The sequence below is a fragment of the Gobius niger genome, assembly GCF_951799975.1.
Source record: "Gobius niger genome assembly, chromosome: 21".
Lineage (NCBI taxonomy): Eukaryota > Metazoa > Chordata > Actinopteri > Gobiiformes > Gobiidae > Gobius > Gobius niger.
The window spans coordinates 2,899,200-2,918,518 of NC_136872.1; the positions used below are offsets into that span (position 1 = coordinate 2,899,200).

At 42.3% G+C, this 19,319-nt stretch overlaps 2 protein-coding genes across 2 annotated transcripts; both read left to right on the top strand.

Moving 5' to 3' along the window:
• Positions 1-2,775: 2,775 nt before the first annotated feature.
• On the top strand, positions 2,776-5,051 carry LOC306980707 (endonuclease domain-containing 1 protein-like; the record flags this gene model as incomplete). Its single annotated transcript, XM_079580135.1, has 2 exons — positions 2,776-3,276; positions 4,470-5,051. Exons 1-2 carry the CDS (start codon positions 2,980-2,982, stop codon positions 5,049-5,051), a joined length of 879 nt encoding a protein of 292 aa, XP_079436261.1. The 5' UTR covers positions 2,776-2,979.
• Positions 5,052-13,900: 8,849 nt separating this feature from the next.
• LOC306980786 (endonuclease domain-containing 1 protein-like) lies at positions 13,901-18,212 on the top strand. Its single transcript, XM_079580212.1, has 2 exons — positions 13,901-14,238; positions 17,629-18,212. Exons 1-2 carry the CDS (start codon positions 13,942-13,944, stop codon positions 18,208-18,210), a joined length of 879 nt encoding a protein of 292 aa, XP_079436338.1. The 5' UTR covers positions 13,901-13,941; the 3' UTR covers positions 18,211-18,212.
• The last annotated feature ends 1,107 nt before the right edge of the window (positions 18,213-19,319 follow it).

Sequence of the window (19,319 nt, forward strand, 5' to 3'; positions counted from 1 at the left end):
ACCCATGACCAGAGTCTTCTTCATACTCAGAGTCTTCTTTACATCCAGAGTCTTCTTCATACTCAGAGTCTTCTTCACATCCAGAGTCTTCTTCATACTCAGAGTCTTCTTCACATCCAGAGTCTTCTTCATACTCAGAGTCTTCTTCACATCCAGAGTCTTCTTCATACCCAGAGTCTTCTTCACATCCAGAGTCTTCTTCATACCCAGAGTCTTCTTCATACCCAGAGTCTTCTTCATACCCAGAGTCTTCTTCATAACCAGACTCTCCTTAATAACCGGAGTCCCCTTCATACCCAGAGTCTTCTTCATAACCAGATTCTTCTTCATAACCAGAGTCTTCTTCATAACCAGAGTCTTCTTCATAACCAGAGTCTTCTTCATACCCATAACCAGAGTCTTCTTCGTAACCAGAGTCTTCTTCATAACCAGAGTCTTCTTCATAACCAGAGTCTTCTTCATACCCATAACCAGAGTCTTCTTCATAACCAGAGTCTGCTTCATAACCAGGATCTTCTTCATACAAAGAGTCTTATTCATACCCATAACCAGAGTCTTCTATATACCCATAACCAGCGTCTTCTTCATACCAATAACCAGGGTCTTATTCATACCCATAACCAGAGTCTTCCTCATACCCATAACCAGAGTCTTCCTCATACCCATAACCAGTCTTCTTCATACCAATAACCAGAGTCTTCTTCATACCCATAACCAGAGTCTTCTTCATACTCAGAGTCTTCTTCACATCCAGAGTCTTCTTCATACTCAGAGTCTTCTTCACATCCAGAGTCTTCGTCACATCCAGAGTCTTCTTCATAACCAGAGTCTTCTTCATAACCAGAGTCTTCTTCATACCCAGAGTCTTCTTCACATCCAGAGTCTTCTTCATACCCAGAGTCTTCTTCATACCCAGAGTCTTCTTCATACCCAGAGTCTTCTTCATACCCAGAGTCTTCTTCATAACCAGAGTCTTCTTCATACCCAGAGTCTTCTTCATACCCAGAGTCTTCTTCATACCCAGAGTCTGCTTCATAACCAGAGTCTTCTTCATACCCAGAGTCTTCTTCATAACCAGAGTCTTCTTCATACCCAGAGTCTTCTTCATAACCAGAGTCTTCTTCATAACCAGAGTCTTCTTCATAACCAGAGTCTCCTTCATAACCAGAGTCTTCTTCATAACCAGAGTCTTCTTCATAACCAGAGTCTTCTTCATACCCAGAGTCTGCTTCATAACCAGAGTCTTCTTCATACCCAGAGTCTTCTTCATAACCAGAGTTTTCTTCATAACCAGAGTCTCCTTCATAACCAGAGTCTTCTTCATAACCAGAGTCTTCTTCATAACCAGAGTCTTCTTCATAACCAGAGTCTTCTTCATACCCATAACCAGAGTCTTCTTCATACCCAGAGTCTTCTTCATAACCAGAGTCTCCTTCATAACCAAAGTCTTCTTCATAACCAGAGTCTCCTTCATAACCAGAGTCTCCTTCATAACCAGAGTCTTCTTCATAACCAGAGTCTTCTTCATAACCAGAGTCTTCTTCATACCCAGGATCTTCTTCATACAAAGAGTCTTATTCATACCCATAACCAGCGTCTTCTTCATACCAATAACCAGCGTCTTCTTCATACCAATAACCAGTCTTCTTCATACCCAGGATCTTCTTCATACAAAGAGTCTTCTTCATACCAATAACCAGCGTCTTCTTCATACCTATAACCAGAGTCTTCCTCATACCCAGTCTTCTTCATACCCATAACCAGAGTCTTCCTCATACCCATAACCAGAGTCTTCCTCATACCCAGTCTTCCTCATACCCATAACCAGAGTCTTCCTCATACCCAGTCTTCCTCATACCCATAACCAGAGTCTTCCTCATACCCATAACCAGAGTCTTCCTCATACCCAGTCTTCCTCATACCCATAACCAGAGTCTTCTTCATACCCATAACCAGTCTTCTTCACATCCAGAGTCTTCTTCATACTCAGAGTCTTCTTCATACCAATAACCAGAGTCTTCTTCATACCCATAACCAGAGTCTTCTTCACATCCAGAGTCTTCTTCATACTCAGAGTCTTCTTCATACTCAGAGTCTTCTTCATACTCAGAGTCTTCTTCATACTCAGAGTCTTCTTCATACCCAGAGTCTTCTTCATACCCAGAGTCTTCTTCATAACCAGAGTCTTCTTCATACTCAGAGTCTTCTTCATACTCATGACCAGACCTTGACGTATGTTTCATATTTTGCTCATAGGCAGCTTCTGTTTCGAGTCTTTTTCAAATGTAAGTGACAAAACTTTAGCTTTGACATTTCATTTTGATGTTATGTTTTTGTATCAAAAACCAAGTGTCGTTAAACTCCCGGTATCAAACATATATTATTGCCAGGCCATATACACTATATATATGCAATAAGAGTCAACCCAAGTATTAAATATTGGCTACAACACGTAGCAGTAGCAAAACAGTAGCACAAAGTTCACACACTCCGTTCTTTTAATTACCGTGCATTTAAACATGAATAAAGCTACAATGACAAACAGGTCCAAGTGAATCCACTCTATATTTGAGCACATAATGCAGGGACTCATCCTTTGCTGGACCAAGGCGGGTTTAAGGCCAAACACTGCAGGTGAAAAGAGTGAAACTTGAGCCTTTTACAAACAAACATGCACATTGAGATTGCCAGTGGGAGGCTCGTTTGAGAAGAGCCTATTTGTAAGCAGGCCTCTGCAGTTTTCTGACCTGGAGGAGATACATCCAGTCTGAGTTTAAAAGCACTGAGGAGCAGCACCTCGTGACATCAGCAGGTGGAGGGCCAGTGTTCTTGAAAAGGAGACAGGTATTGCTCGAGAGTAAGGGCCCCTTCAAACACTACAGTCACTGGTCAGTCATTTGCATACGTTTCCACGGTGATAAGGGGTTTATCGCCGCCCTGACACCTACACTACAGTCTACCTGTCCATGGTACTGCACTATGGAGCGCCTCACTCTTTGTTTGTCCATCGTGACGTGCTTCTTCTTCTTCTGCCACGCCGTTCTCTGCACCGTGTCCAAGGACTTCCAGGACTGCCGTCGCTTCTTCTACATGCAGTGTCCTCCGGCGGGCCTCGAGGGGGCGACACTGAGCTCTATCTGTCAGAGGTACAGGGGCCATGTGTACTACGCCACGCTGTACGACACCGGGCGCCGCCTGCCTCTCTACTCCGCTTACATCTTTCAGAAGTCAGACGGGAAGAGGAGAGCGGACGCGCCCTGGATGTACGAGCCCCAGGTCAGACTGACCGGCCAAGCGCAGGGATATGGGAGAGGGCAGAAGGAGGGTTACAGGCCAGGGGCGTGTGCACATTGATTTTACTGGGGTGGCCCATTGGTGGCACTTATATGTGAGACTGGAACCAGGGCTCAATAGGTTATACTACCCGAGCCCTTCTGAATTGGCTGGTACCTGGGATTAGGGCTGGGTACTGTTAAATGATACCAGTATCTTATCAAAGAAAAAGTTTCGAAAGCAGTTACCTTAAAAATTATATCTTTAGAGACCAAATTTTGATGCTGTTGTTGGTCCAGGGACAGCATTAATGGAAATAAATGATACAAATGTAAAAGAAATAGATTTTTTTTAGCAAATATAAGTATAGAGATCGTAAAAATGTTTACGGTCAGGTATAAAAAATATAACTTTCCACCCGACGCACCATACACACACTCAGACATACTCATTCGCAAGTGTACATGTTTTTTGTGGTAGGAGAAACCAGAGTATCCGAAGGAATCCTATGCAGACACGGGGAGAACATGCAAACTCCACACAGAAAGGTCCCGTCCAGGTGGATTCGAACACAGGACCCCGCTGCACCAACGTGCTGCCAAATGGAACTGAGCTTGCTTACCCTCTGTCAATATGAGGCCTCAGTCCTTCTGAGTTTGGTGGCACCGGGGGTGGTCCATCAAGAGTTCACACCTGTGAACTGAACAAATGCCAAACTAACTTTATAGAGTAAGGAAAAAGGAAGATCCTGTCCCCATTTGATCCACTTGAAGAAAATCGCGATTCACTTTCAGGAAAAATCCACTGATCGAGCAACTGGTGAACGCAATTCCAAAACCAAGAGCCAACAGAAGCAGATAAGCTAAAATGCATCTAACAGGAGCATGTTAGCAGAAGTCAGAATACAAAAAGTGGAGTTTGAATATTTCCAACACAATCTCGGAGGGTGTTGCCTGTCCGTATCGTCCCATTAAACCTTACCCACCTTAATCCTGGGGCCACTGATGTAGAGAGATGATTACGGGGACAATTTCCTGTGAGTTACTGGAAGTAGAGCTGTGCCATTGAGTTCCAGCAGTTTCCAGGGTGAGGTTTCGTTTCTCATCGTTGTTTATTTGAATGTAAAATTTAGAAGGATGTCCTTTGCATACTTCAGGCTAATTGGTGTTGCTGTGATACCCTGTATTCTCTCATAGCTGGTCGAAGCTGGCGAGAGTGGAGACATGTGCGCCCTGCCTCTGTCTGAACATACTCCTCCGTTCATCGAGGACAGCCAGGCCGTGCTGGACGACTACACCGACGCCATCGAGTACAACCGCTGCCCCCTGGCTCCGGACGTGCACCAGGCCGACCCGCAACAGAAATCCTCCACCTACACTTTGACCAACGCGGTCCCACTCATCGCGGACCTCCTGGACACTTCCTGGAGTCCATATCTGGACGCCGTCCGCCGGCGACTCAACAACTTTTGCCTGGGGAAAGCTTTCCTCGTGACGGGCGTGGTCATCTCAGGTGAAAGGCTCAGGAGAGGCAACCGAGATCGAATGGGAATCCCTAAGTACATCTGGCTGGCCTACTGCTGCCCCCGTTTTGACCAGAACTCGCCGTACGAGGTCAGGTTCATGTTCCCTTCGTATGGCGGATATGCTCCAAACGGACGGGATCAGCAAGGAGTGGTGGAAGTGACTGTGAAGGCTCTGGAGGCTTTTCTAAAGTCCAATACAGACAAAGAGGTGGTGATTTTTTACAAGAACTGCATGATTGAACACAATTTATAGAAAAATATCCATTAATATGTCTTGAGGAATGGCAAAGGTTAGAAAAAGAGCCTGGGGTGCGTCTATAAGGTCATTATGTAGATCAGGGGTAGGCAACGTCAGGCCCGAGGGCCAAATCCGGCCCTCCAGCACAGAACCTCTGGCCCTCAAGATGATTTTGAGAAACATTATCACACAAATCAGAGAGTACTTTGAACATTATTAGAGTTAAATGGGAGAAAAAAAAGGTAGAAATACTGTCAATACACCAAGTAGGTCATATAACATGTACAACACTGGCATTTGAAAGAAATGCACTGGAAAAAGAATTATCGTTTTAAGGAAGAAATGACATAAATCTACTTGAAATAAGAGATTAAATCCAAGGTTTCAGTAGATTTGGTCTGGTCTTAGACGAGATAAAACCTCTATTAGTAGTTATTCTTACTATTCTTACTTTGTGTCATTTCACATGAAAATCAATTATTGGTCTGATTTCAAGTGGGTTTTATTCTTGTTCCATTGGCGCTATAGCATTTGGATCTTGGCTTAGTTCAAACTGACTCAAATTCAACATAGAAGAACTTTTATTCAAGCAATTTTAAGTCATTTATCTCATTTAAGATGGTCATTTTCCAGTGTTGTGCTTTACTTTGGGCTAATAATCAGCAGCTTCGGCCCTCGGTCTATTTACAATGAAGAAAATCGGCCCTCCACCAAGAAAACGTGCCTACCCCTGATGTAGATGGTCTGACCAACAAAGGTATCAGTATTGTGGTTCTTGTAAATGATTAAATAATGAAATGATTGACTGATGGTTGAGTAAATTGATAGTCTCTTCAGTGTACTGCTTTCAATGAGGGGACTGCATTCAGACAGACCAGGTCCTATCAACTCTCCCCCCTGTATGATGTGTACACATGTAATAAGATTTTCTTTCAATATTGAGTGTTCGAGAGGATTCCGATTATGAATTGACAATAAAACTATCTTTCATGTTTATGTGTGCGTATTTCAGTGACTCAGCAGCTCGTTACCTGGTTACTACTTGGCGCCTACATCCCGGTGGCCTCTAGGATGCCCCAGGACACTTTTTTTTTTAGGGTTTCTGGTTGGTTTTCTAAATAAAATGTAGTAAACCCAAAAAACAATTGGTCCTAAAGCACCCCGGGATGAAAAGTAAAGGTGCCATACCATACAGCCGTTGGGTCACTGAAAGGTCAAATACGCACTATGCTAATTTAATGGGGGAACAAGTTGCATTATTATTATGCAACTTTTTACATGTACGGGTGATAAGCATGGCATCTCTACTTTCCAACACAGTCTCTATAACTGGAATGTATCAAATTGAAACACACACACACAACACCTCTCATGTTTGATGAAAAACATATTTATGAATTTATGAATGTGCCTGTAACTTTCAAGTTTTAAAGCTTGGACTGCTATACACATATCAACTTTAACCAAAAAGAAAGCAAGCTTATTGGTTTCTTTCTTTTCTATAGTTTTGTATTATGCAAGTGGCTTCCAATGAGGGATAAAATAGCAGGAGATAGTCGGCAACCCTGACTGTAGAGTAGTTTTCAATTGAATTAAATTAAGATAATCCTGGTGTTTTCTTCATTCGATTTTAAGTTCCAATGTACCTAATCCTTTTCAATTGAAGCTTTATAAGAAATACAGCCTGTATGCCTTTTGTTGTGGTATTTCATTTTCTTGTGATGAACGTTGTGTCATCTGATATTGCAGGAAATATAATGTTGGTATACTAGATTGTGAAAGACCTCCCAGCCCAGACTGGTATTTCTCGTTATAGGCAAAGCAGTTTGGTTTGATTGATGATACTTCTTCCACTTCTGCACCATTTCCAGTTGGTGCAGAAGTGTCCGTGCGTGGGTGACGGAGCCTCCAAAGCTAATACCGTTTTGCATACCACCGAACTCGATAACAGGAGCCTGCATCACCACGCAGCTCACTAACGCTCCAGCCATGACAGCCTCTGTGTCGCACTGGTCTCGGGTCACCTTCATCCTGCTCACAAACATGTGCATGGTCTGGGGTAAGGTGAGCAGAGAGCTGCCGCGCGAGTGTGGGGAGTTCTTTTACCTGGAAGCGCCGCCAAAGGGACTTGAACACCAATCCACGCTCTACATCTGTCAATACTACAACAGGAGAGCCCGCTTTGTGACGCTGTACCAGACCAGCAAGCGCACCCCCGTCTACTCAGCCTACACCTACAAACGCTCTGCCGGGGAGGTGTGCGCTGACGTGCCCTGGATGTATGAACCACAGGTATACGGACAAACACACTTTTAATCCAAGTTCTCTCTAAACTCTCTTTAAAACCTTCATTTATCTCTTTAAAAAGAGATAAATGAAATAACCCATATTTGCCATATTCACATATTTTATTGTTATTATTTATACATTTAGTAAGTAGTAAATATGGACACTGGGGAAACTTTTGGACACGATGGGCAAACCACGTTTTTGGTGGAAACTTGGTGGAACTTTTAACTAATGGTGAGTTCCATCCAGACAACAGGCAACTGGTGTTTTTCCCACTTACGACCTCCAGCTCAATAAACTTGTGTGTAAACAAAACGGCTAATGCTACAACAGTTAGCTAATATGATGCAAACGTCATATGAATGTTTCTCCACACCAGATACAATTCAAAACATGCTACATGACGTTTACTTGACTGGTGCTGTGGTTTGTTTCATCATTAGCTGCACTCCTTCACTGGGGGCCGCCATTGCTGTCGTCATCTTGTATCTGAACTCGGAGCAGAGGAATAACAAGGAGAAGCGGCGATCAGTCCTAATGCGTGTGGACAGTTAGCAAGTGGAGTTCGTTAGCCCGCTCAATGTATTTTCCCTATAGCATTAGCCACCAAACATCGCAAATTATGAACAACACAGATGTTTTCTGCTGTTGTCAAACCATCAACCACATTTAGGTTAATGCTTAGTGAGAAATCATTAACCTCTTAACTCCCGCCTGAACCGAGAGGATCTTTTTCCTCACGTCATCCATAATTTTTCCTCATTTTTGTAACTCATTTTTTTGGTCATTTTTTGTCACATTTTTTCGTCATTTTTTCATCTCATTTTTGTCATTTTTTTGGTCAAATTTGTATCAAATTTTTGTCACATTTTTGTAAAAAAATTTTGTCACTTTTTTGTCCTTTTTTTGTCACTTTTTGTCATTTTTTTTGTCATTTTTGTGACATTTTTGTCACTTTTTCATACATTTTTCGGCACTTTTTTGTCAAGCTTTTCTCACTTTTTTTTTGTCACATTTTCATAATTGTTTTCATCTCAGTTTTGTCACTATTTTCACACCTTTTTTCCAGAAGCTTTTGGATCTGGGTCAAGCCAAACTGGAGAAAATGTGCTCGTTAAATTAGCGTATTAAAGTGTCCGATAAGCTAAATAATAAATAAAATAAAATAAAATTCAGTTAAGTTTCTGCTTTTTGTGGGGTCTGATGCACATCCATTGGCCACTTAACTTCATCATAAAAGACACTAAGCATAAGGAAAACACAGAAATTATACAAATGCCATGAAACAAACCATAGCCCAGGTCTACCTCCCAACGTGTCAATATGGACACCGGGCTTCCCATTTATTTGTATGGGGATGAACCTGGATCTGGTCAAAATATGCGCAAGACGGAATCTTACGAACATGGAAAGGTGGAAATCTGAAGAAGACCCGCTGGATTTCAGAGCTTTGTCCCGTGAGAGGTTCTTCAGCAGTAATGTAAAAATCAAGCTCCGTTAGAGTGCTGGTGGTAGGTACTGCCGGTGATAATGATTATGAACCGGCCAGAATTCTCCCAACAAGACTGTCAAAGGCTGCTATCCTGCTGTGGGACAGTCTTCCCATGGCTGTTCAGGCAATTTACTTGTCAATAACAGAACCTGCAAGACGGCAGAGAGAGCGAAAGAAGGAACATTTATATAATAGCTGTTCAAGGGTCACCGCTCATGTGCACCCGTTTGTGGCCTACAAAAGCCTCCCTTTTGACACCATGGTGTGAGCTACTGTATATCTTCCTTCTTTGACAATACTCTAATGGTGGATGTCCTGTAGCTGTCCAGACCCGGTGCCACTCGTGAAATGCAGCCGGTGTTCGATGAGGTCCAGGGAACACGGCAGGAGCAGGCTGACCTCTCCGACTATACCAACGCAGCCTTGTATGAGCGCGCCACGCTGAACCCCGATGTGCACCAGGACCACCCGGACGACAAGGCGTCCACCTACACCCTGACCAACACCGTGCCACTGGTGCCCGCCTTCGTGGACCCGGTGTGGACCACGCAGGAGCAGGTCATCCGCACGCGCCTCAACAACTACTGCAGGGGGCCGGCCTTCGTGGTGACCGGGGTTGGCGGCTCTGGAAGGGAGATGCGCGGCGAGGGCACGAAGGGTGTGGCCGTGCCCGCCCTCCTGTGGTCCGCGTACTGCTGCCCTCGCTTCGACCGCGGGGCACCCGTCGACGTGCGCTACAAGTTCCCGGCGTTCGCTCACTACGCCCACAATGCGGAGGAGGACAACGAGGTGGTGGAGGTGTCCGTTCAGGCGCTCCAAGAGGTTCTGGAGAGCACCATGTTGGAGAAACAGAACATTCAGATCTTTGAGGGTGACTGCGCCCAGACAGGTGACAGCTAGGAGGTTGGGTGTGTCTCTCTTGAAGGGACTATACGGAGTTTAAAAATGTTAAAACTAAGTATTTTCCTCCCCCTACAAGTTCCAGCCATGTGCTAATGTGTAGAATGAGGTCAGACCTGTTTACCACAACTGCCTCGAAAATCCTGCCCTGTCAGTCAAAAAGGTGTTCAGGTACTTCGGGTACGAACTGCTGTCATGCACGAGCTCAATATAGAACCTGCAGTTACGCGTATGACCTGAGGTGGCAGTAGTGAGTATAAAATGACCAACTTGCATCTAGTCTCTTTAAAGCTGCACTATCTGAATCAAACCCTGAAAGTTGTAGGTCGTAAGTGAACATCCTGATTGTTCACTTGAGTTAAAGTGATAGTCTGTAAGATTGCAAAGTGAGGAGCGAGTGAGAGTGAAATTTGGAATTTGGGATGGGCAGATCGATACCATATATATCGATACCAAGCGGCTGCTTTTAAAATTGATACCAGGAAAAATAATCTATACTCATTTGCATATGTAAAAAGGAGGCAAAGCAGCTATTCTAAACACAAAAGGACAATTTACTCCCTTATTCTGCCCCAAAATGCCCCACAGCAGCAGAACATTGAACTGAGCCGTCCAGATCATTCTAGTTTAGGTTCTGTTTGCCATTTTAAACTGTGTTTATGTATTTAATTTCACATTGACATTGTATGTATGTATAGAAATGTATATTGATTGAAATGCTTTCATGCAAATGAAATGACCAGTATCGGTATTGACAAAAAAATTACATATAAGCATCAGTATCGACAACAAACATAACTACAAACTTTGAAAAGTAAACAACCAAGCTCCTCCTCCTCTCTTCTGATTGGACCTGACAGGCCAGTTCACAGAAACGCTCGTCTCATTGATCAAAGTGACGGCACCAGGGTTCTGATTCGTTGCTGACATCTGCAAAGGGAGGGCCTTTAGAAAATAGATTATTATTTCATATCACACTCACATTCAAGCCCCACATCCGTCAAATCACCAAAGCTGCCTTTTTCCACCTCCGTAACATTGCTCGCCTCTGCCCCACCCTCTCCACACCTGCTGCTGAAACTCTCATCCATGCATTGATCACATCCAGACTCGATCGACTACTGCAATAGCCTCCCCTCCTCTGATTTACAAAAACTGCAATATGTTCAAAACTCTGCCGCCCGCCTCCTCACCCACACCCGCTCCAGAGACCACATCACCCCCGTCCTCCAACAGCTTCACTGGCTCCCCGTACAACAGCGCATCCACTACAAAGTTCTGCTCATCACCTACAAAGCCCTCAACAGCCTGGCCCCCCCATACCTCACAGACCTCCTACAACGCCACCGCCCATCCCGTCGCCTCCGCTCTGCCGACTTAAACCTCCTCAAACCCATCACCAAATCAAAGCACCGAACCTTGGGGGACCGAGGCTTCGCCATCGCCGCCCCCACCCTCTGGAACTCACTCCCCATCCACATCAGAAACTCAGACTCACTGGCCACCTACAAAAAACTGCTCAAAACCCACTTGTTTCAGCTCACCTACAACCTACAATAGCTCTGCCATGTTTGTTTGTTTGTTCGTCCCATTTGTAAAGCGTCTTTGTGTCCCCCGAAAAGCGCTATAAAAGACTTATGCATTATTATTATTATTACTATTATTATTACTTACAAACTATCACTTTAATTGGAAGGCGGGGCTAGCACTGTGCTAATTTAACCTCTGGCTTTGACACACAACAGCACAGGGTCTGTTTCGGCTCCATCTGACAGCGCCACCTGCAGTCCGACTTCTCCAGAACCGTGTCCCGGGTGTGAGAACGTCGGTAGAACCCCCTGGTCCCGTTCACAGTCTGATCACATGGCACCTCCCCAAAACTGAAATGAACAACACCCATGTCTGGCCATGAGGACACATTGTTAGCGTGTGGATATCGTATGTGTGTGTGTGTGTGGGCCATGTTCTGTATGTTTTAAGAAATAAAATGGAAGTCGAACACAATCTGTCTTATCTTATCTTATCTTATCTTATCTTATCTTATCTTATCTTACGAAGATGACTTGTATAGGTCCAGAAAATAGATTTATGTGAATTAAAGATCGGGAATGTGGCATGTGACCTTACTGATTACACCCAGTTTGGTAAAGGGCTAAAGGTCAAATATTTAATGAGGTGGTACTAAACCAGGTACAGGTTGTAGTCAGGATCTTGTGCCCAAAGCATGGAGCTCAAAATGGCCGGACAAAGGGAACTTTTTTTCCTGAAAGGAATTAAAGAGGGGGTATTCTGCTTTTTACAATCACATAGCACCAGTCTATATCACACTACAGTGATGACGAAACCTTCTGTTGGTCTGTAAATGCAGTAAATTAGAATAACTGCCTTGTATAAAATGTCTTTCTCAAAATGGCTGTAGTGAATGTCTTGAAATAGGCCTCTGTCTCTTTAAGAACCTCTGAGCCTTTAGACACGCCCCCTCCACACGCTGTCTGTGGCATCAGTGGGGAGGGGGTTCTGCTGAGGAGCAGTGGTTGGTTACTCGGCTGGTGACGAAAGCTCGGAGGCGTCTCCAGGAGGTGGGGGCGTTCCTAGGAGGACTCAGGCAAACCTATCCCTAAAATGGCCGCCATCAGAGTTTTTACAGATTACTCAGAAATACGTGAATGTGCCAAGGCAACACTTCAGGCATGTTTTTAATGAGGGAATGACATAATAACACGATGTGAAGCTTGTAAAAGTCGATTTTGCATAATACCCCCCCTTTAAGCCCATTCCATACGAGATTTCTTGTAAATTATAAAATTGTCCAGGTGATCCCAAACATTTGAATGGTAGTAGTAGTATATTGGTAGTGTATAAAACAGAACTGTCTGCTGTTATTCTATTCAAGACTGGGATGATATTGACAGTACATTTACAATCAAAAAGTTGAACAATCTCATGCTTAAACCGTTTTAGTGCAGCACTACCACCATACGCAAAGAGGGTTTCAGACAATTACGTTCTAACCCATTATAGGGCAAGTGACTGTTTTTGGTCATTTCTACACACTTTACATATGGCCTCCCTGCTGCACATCAGTATAAGGTAAAGAAGCATGTAGTCCGCACTCAGCCAATCAGAAGAGATCACTCTACATCACAGATCTCACTACTGTGGCATTTGACCAATCAGCAGAGACCGGTCGCGTTCTCAACTTCCTGTTTTCTCTGAAGTCTGAAAAAGACCCAAGTCTGGCTAAATCCATGGTACATTTCTTTACTTAACTTGAAAACTAACCATGATAAGTTGATGAAACTCACACATTTTATTGCTGAATAATTGTGCTAAGTGATGATATATGTGTTGGTTTTGGAGGACGTAGTGAAACAAGTGAAATTACAGCATAAAAAAGGCAGGACCACATTTGATCATATGCCCTGTTCACTTAAACCTGAAGTTAATTTGTTTTGTCCATATTCGGACATGCCCGTTGCGCCTATTATTCATACTTACTTGACAAAAGAACCAATAAACCTGAGGACTATGTTATATGTTGCCAAAGGTTATTTTTTTGTAAAGTTTTTAGGCAAGCAACCTAAAAACTGTTGCTTTACGTGACCCCGCCCACTGCACGTGAAGCACAATCACATGACAAAACTTCTTGCCTATGACAGGTGTGATCATTCAAACATCAGTATCACAAAACACAACACCTCCTGAATACCAGCTGAGACCTGAAAGTACTTCTTATATATGTTATATGTAAACCTTTGTATTTCTTTTACCCCTTAAAGGGCAATCACCTAAATATGGTAGCTTCGTTTTTTACCATTTTAGGGCAAGGAACCACCATATTTGATTAGCGTTTGAATTTCAGACTAAACACTTTGTATCTATCTGTACCTGAATATAATGACTTTAAGCTGAAGACACTGACATATTCCAATGCCAAACCACAGGGCCGGAAGTTCATTTCAAACTTTAGGGGCCCCTTTGCTATGCCCGGCCCTTCTTTGGGAACCAGTGCTTCAAACTATTGCGTTTTGAAACAAATAAACGATGAAAAGCCAGCTCCGTGCCACTCTTTAGTGCTCGCTGATAACCTGCTTTGAATAAACTCTATGTAAAAACACAGAGCGCAGTTTTGCCTGTAGAGACGAGATAAGGAGCTGGGTGGCAGAGCTGGGTGGCAGAGCTGGGTGGCAGAGCTGGGTGGCTGCGCGGTGAGAGGCTGTGAAGATGGCGTCCCGGTTGGCTGTCTGGCTCCTGTGGGCGCTCCCCTGGTGCTGCGCTCAGGCTGGCGTGGTGTCCGACTTCAACCAGGCCGAGCGCTGCAAGGACTCCCTGTACAAGGGCACTCCGCCGCGGGGGTACTTCGGCGGCTCCTACAAGAAGATCTGCCAGAGGTACGAGGACAAGCCCCGCTACGTGACGCTGTACGACCCGCGGCGGAGGATCCCGGTCTATTCCGCCTACGTGTTCAAGAAGTCTGACGGAGAGAAGAAGGTCGACTTCCCGTGGATGTTTGAGCCCCAGGTGAGTTATAAAGTTTTGCTATATCGAAAGAGAAGCAAAACAACAATAATAATAATACAAAAAAATCCTCTTCACAGTGAATTAGGCTACGTTATCGGAGCAAGCAAGAAGGTCTAGTGTTTTTTCCACACAGAGCATAGAGCAGGGGTAGGCAAGTTTTCTTGGTGGAGGGCCGATTTTCTTTATTGTAAATAGACCGAGGGCCGAAGCACAACACTGGAAAATGACCATCTTGAATGAGATGACTTAAAAATGCTTGAATAAAAGTTCTTCTATGTTGAATATGAGTCGGTTTGAACTAATCCAAGATCCAAATGCTATAGCGCCAACGGAACATGAATAAAACCCACCTGAAATCAGACAAATAATTGATTTTCATGTGAAATGACACAAAATAAGAGAATAACTACTAAGAGGTTTTATCTCGTCTAAGACCAGACCAAGTCTACTGAAACCTTAGATTTAATCTCTTAATTCAAGTAGATTTATGTCATTTCTTCCTTAAAACGATATTTCTTTTTCCAGTGCATTTCTTTCAAATGCCAGTGTTGTACAATATATGACCTACTTGGTTTATTGACAGTATTTCTACCTTTTTTTTCTCCCATTTAACTCTAATAATGTTCAAAGTACTCTCTGATTTGTGTGATAATGTTTCTCAAAATCATCTTGAGGGCCAGAGGTTCTGTGCTGAAGGGCCGGATTTGGCCCTCGGGCCTGACGTTGCCTACCCCTGGCATATAGGCTATGCCGCCTAATTCAAAGGTGCACTATGGCTCTTTTTTTGTGGAATACAAAAGTTAACAGCGCCTATTTTGTGTTAATTCAATTGTAATAGCTATAATATTACCGTATTTTGTTACTGAAAGAGTAATATATTTGAGTAACTCCTTGCTAATACGTTACCCCTACTCACGGGCGGCTGTATGGGTGGTTAATGTGGTGCCTTTGCTTTCCATCCCGGTGACCTCTAAGACGCCTCATTTTGACTTCCAACAAAGTAAAACCACAAACCACGCCCCCGCAACTTCTCATTGGATGACACTCCAAATGCAGCTTTTTCAGTTGGCTTGATTAAATGAGGGATTAAAGGAGCTATCCTTGATTTTTTAATTGTCTGTTATTGGAATAAAATGTGTTTTGTCCTTTAGTATATGGTAAAAGCAAACATTCATCCAAAAAACACTGGTTTTAAAGCCTTTTAAACAGTCATAAACAGTCAGTCTAGTAGGCATTATTTACAGTGAAGTGACAGTTTTCCTCCTGAAAGTTGTGAAACCTGGTTTAAACTCAGTCCCTGTGACGAATTTTGATTATGTAAATGCATTAGGAAAGTTGAGAAGTTTGAGTTTGGAAAACAGAAAATTGCAATTTGAAATTTGAGTGACCCTGTTTCTTTGTACAGTCAGGTACAGCTCCTTTAAGGTTAGGGTTAGGTATTTGGTTAGGAGTAGAACAATATAGGGGGCGTGAACATGACGTTTCTGTTTATTGTTTTAGGGTTTCTGGTAGATTTTCTAGATGGAGCTATATGTAAAAGAGATCCATCTAAAACCTTAAAAAAAACTGGAATAAACCTGGTCCTAGAGCCCCCTCGAGGCCACTGGGATAGAAAGGTGCTATGTTTACCATACAGCCGGCAGGTCACTGACAGGTCAAATACACACTAATATCAACTTTTTTTTCCCCACATAAAAAGTTGCATAATGCACCTTTAAATAGCTTCTATCTGCACAGTCACTAGGGCGCCTAAAGTCAACAGTTCAGCCTGTTCAGTGGCTAAATGCTAAACGCTAAAGGAAATGTTGCTTTTGGATTTGAAGTGGATTATTGCTTTGGCTCCAGAACAAATTGACTGAGGGTGCAATGGAATTTCAAAAGGTCCTCACCATTAAAGCTGCATTATGGAACTTTTTATGTGGGAAGAAACAAACTAACTTCCTGCGTTTTTGACCTTTTTGTGACTCAGCGACTGGCTGTATGAGTGGTTAGCAAAGTGTCTTTATTTTCCATCACAGTGGACTCTATGACACTCCAGGATCAATAGTTCAAGTTTCTGGTAGGTTTTTTCACTGCTGACCACTGCTGACCGCTCTCCAGAAAACAAAGAAAACAATTGGCGTGTCATGGAGGCCACCGTGATCGGAAGTAAATGGGCCGTGCTAACCATGCAGCCTTTCGGTCACAAAAAGGTCAACACAAATAACTGCATAAAATGTTACATAACGCACCTTTAACCTCTTAACTCCCGCCTGAACCTAGAGATCTTTTTCCTCACGTTATCAGATTTTTTTTTCCATCATTTTTTTGTTGGGTGTTCAACTCATTTTTGTAACTTTTTTGTCAATGTTTGGGTCCATTTTTGGTCAATTTTTTGTCAATTTTTTATCACATTTTTATCACATTTTTGTCATTTTTTGTCATTTTTTTTGGTCACATTTTTGTCACATTTTTGACATTTTTTGTCATTATTTGATCAATTTTTTGCAATTTTCTTGTCACATTTTTATCACATTTTTGTCATTTTTTGTCATTTTTTTGTCACATTTTTGTCATTTTTTTGTCACATTTTTGTCATTTTTTTGTCACATTTTTGTCATTTTTTTGCAATTTTCTAGTCACATTTTTATCAATTTTTTGTCATTTTTTGGTCACATTTTAGTCACATTTTTGTCTTTTTATTGTCATTTTTTCGTCAATTTTTTGTAATTTCTTGTCACATTTTTATCACATTTTTGTCATTTTTTGTCTTTTTTTTGTCACATTTTTGTCACATTTTTGTCTTTTTTTGGGTCATTTTTTCAGCAATTTTTTGCAATTTTCTAGTCTCATTTTTATCACATTTTTGTCTTTTTTAGTCATTTTTTTGTCATATTTTTGTCATTTTTTGGTCACATTTTTGTCACATTTTTATCACATTTTTGTCATTTTTTGTCATTTTTTTGTCACATTTTTGTCTTTTTTTTGGTCATTTTTTCAGCAATTTTTTGCAATTTTCTAGTCTCATTTTTATCACATTTTTGTCATTTTTTGGTCATTTTTTTGTCACATTTTTGTCATTTTTTGGTCACATTTTTGTCACATTTTTGTCTTTTTATTGTCATTTTTTCGTCAATTTTTTTGTAATTTTCTTGTCACATTTTTATCACATTTTTGTCATTTTTTGTCATTTTTTTGTCACATTTTTGTCATTCTTTCGTCACATTTTTGTCAATTTCTTGTGACATTTTTGTGACATTTTCATCATTGTTTTCATCTCAGTTTTGTTGCTATTTTCACACCTTTTTTCCAGAAGCTTTTGGATTGGGGTAAAGCCAAACTGGAGAAAATGTGCACACTGAACACTGTGACACAAAAACGTTTTAAAATGAGGTTGCTTTTTTGTTTCAGTTGGCTTCCGAGAAGAGCAGCAGCAACATGGAGCCGTTCCCTCAGTCCAGTAGCATGCACATGAACTTCGAGGAAACGCAGGCCGTGCTGGACGACTACAGTGACGTGGTTCAGTATGAGCGCGCTCAGCTCAACCCCGACGAGCACCAGGCCGACCCCCCGGACAAAGTGTCCACCTACACTCTGACCAACGTGGTTCCACACATCCGCGAGTTCAACACGGGCCCCTGGAGCCGGCACCTGGACCTGCTGCGCAAACGCCTCAACAACTTCTGTCGTGGGACGGCCTACGTGGTGTCCGGGGTCACCACGTCGGGACACACCATCCGCCGCAACAACCAGGAGCGCGTCGCCGTGCCTGAATACGTGTGGTCGGCTTACTGCTGCCCCGACTTTGACCAGAATGCCCCCTTCTTTGAGCGTTACAAGTTCCCTGTGTTTGGTGCGTACGGCCTGAACGACCGGGTCAACAATCATATGGTGGAGATGCCCCTCAAGAACCTGGAGAAGTTCCTGAAGAGCCGCCTGGAAGTGGACAAGAACTTCCAGATCTTCTACAACGACTGTGTTGGGGACAGTTGAGATGAAGGTGCCGAGGGCCGCCTTCTTATTTCGGACCTTACCTGACTGCTGACTTCGGACTTGACGTATGACTGGTATAGGGCCATGACTCTTCTGCCTGGACCCAGACTTGATGTTAATGTAAGTAAAATTAAACTGTTAAGGGGAGACACTACAGGCAAAACTCATTTTTTTTTCAGTTTTCAGGTTTTGGGCCAAATTGGTCTCTGAACATATAAGCTTTCACCCGGAAACAGAAAATATATCTAATCTTCACAATAACATGTTTAAATATTGCGCTGATTCAATGTTCCCCCATAGACTTATATGGGAGAACGCAATTTCAAGGGCCTTTTTCTCCAAACACATTTTTCTGTCATTGTGGCGACACTATGTCCACGTCAGTCGGACCTAAAGACTTCACATTTTCCAGCCTTGGACTGAACAATATTTGGAAGATTTTTTCAGAGGGATTTTTTATTATTTAATCCCTTAAGCCCCATTTATTGAGTTTTGAATGTCAAAAAATGAGGGGAAAATTTAATTTTTACAAAATTATCCACTAAAAAACAGCTTATTTTAAAACTAAACAAGAAATCCAAAATCTCCTCTGAAAAAGTCTTGGTAACTCATTCATAGGGCTGGGTGCCGTTACATTTTTTTCGATACCGGTACTTTAACGATACTTAGTTTTCGGTACCGATACCTGAACGATACTTTTTTCGGTACCGATACTTAACTATTTTTCATATAGAACCATAAAACAGATGAACAATGTTAATTTATTCTTTTCCTTCCATTTAATTTCTTTTACATTCCTATTAGTTGTTTGAGATGAAACTTCCTTTAACAACAGGCGGAAAAAAAAACTTTCCACGTTTCTTATTTTTCCCCTCCATTTTTAATCAATTTAAAAGAAAAATGTCCCCCCCTAAATTTTTCTTCAAATATTTCCCCATTTTTTTTCTAATTTACCCCCAATTTCTTTTCTTCCATTTTTTCCCCACGTTATTTCCCTTTTTGATCATTTTTGATTCCCCAAATTTTTCCCAAATTTAACCCAATTTTTCCCACAATTTGCATTTTTTTTTATTTATTTTTTTTACTTGTCTTTCACTTTTTTTTTTCTT

Coding starts and splice junctions, on each gene's coding strand:
- LOC306980786 (XM_079580212.1), top strand. CDS start 13,942: ATGGCGTCCCGGTTGGCTGTCTGGCTCCTGTGGGCGCTCCCCTGGTGC. Junction 14,239..17,628: donor CGTGGATGTTTGAGCCCCAG/GTGAGTTATAAA, acceptor TTTTTGTTTCAG/TTGGCTTCCGAGAAGAGCAG.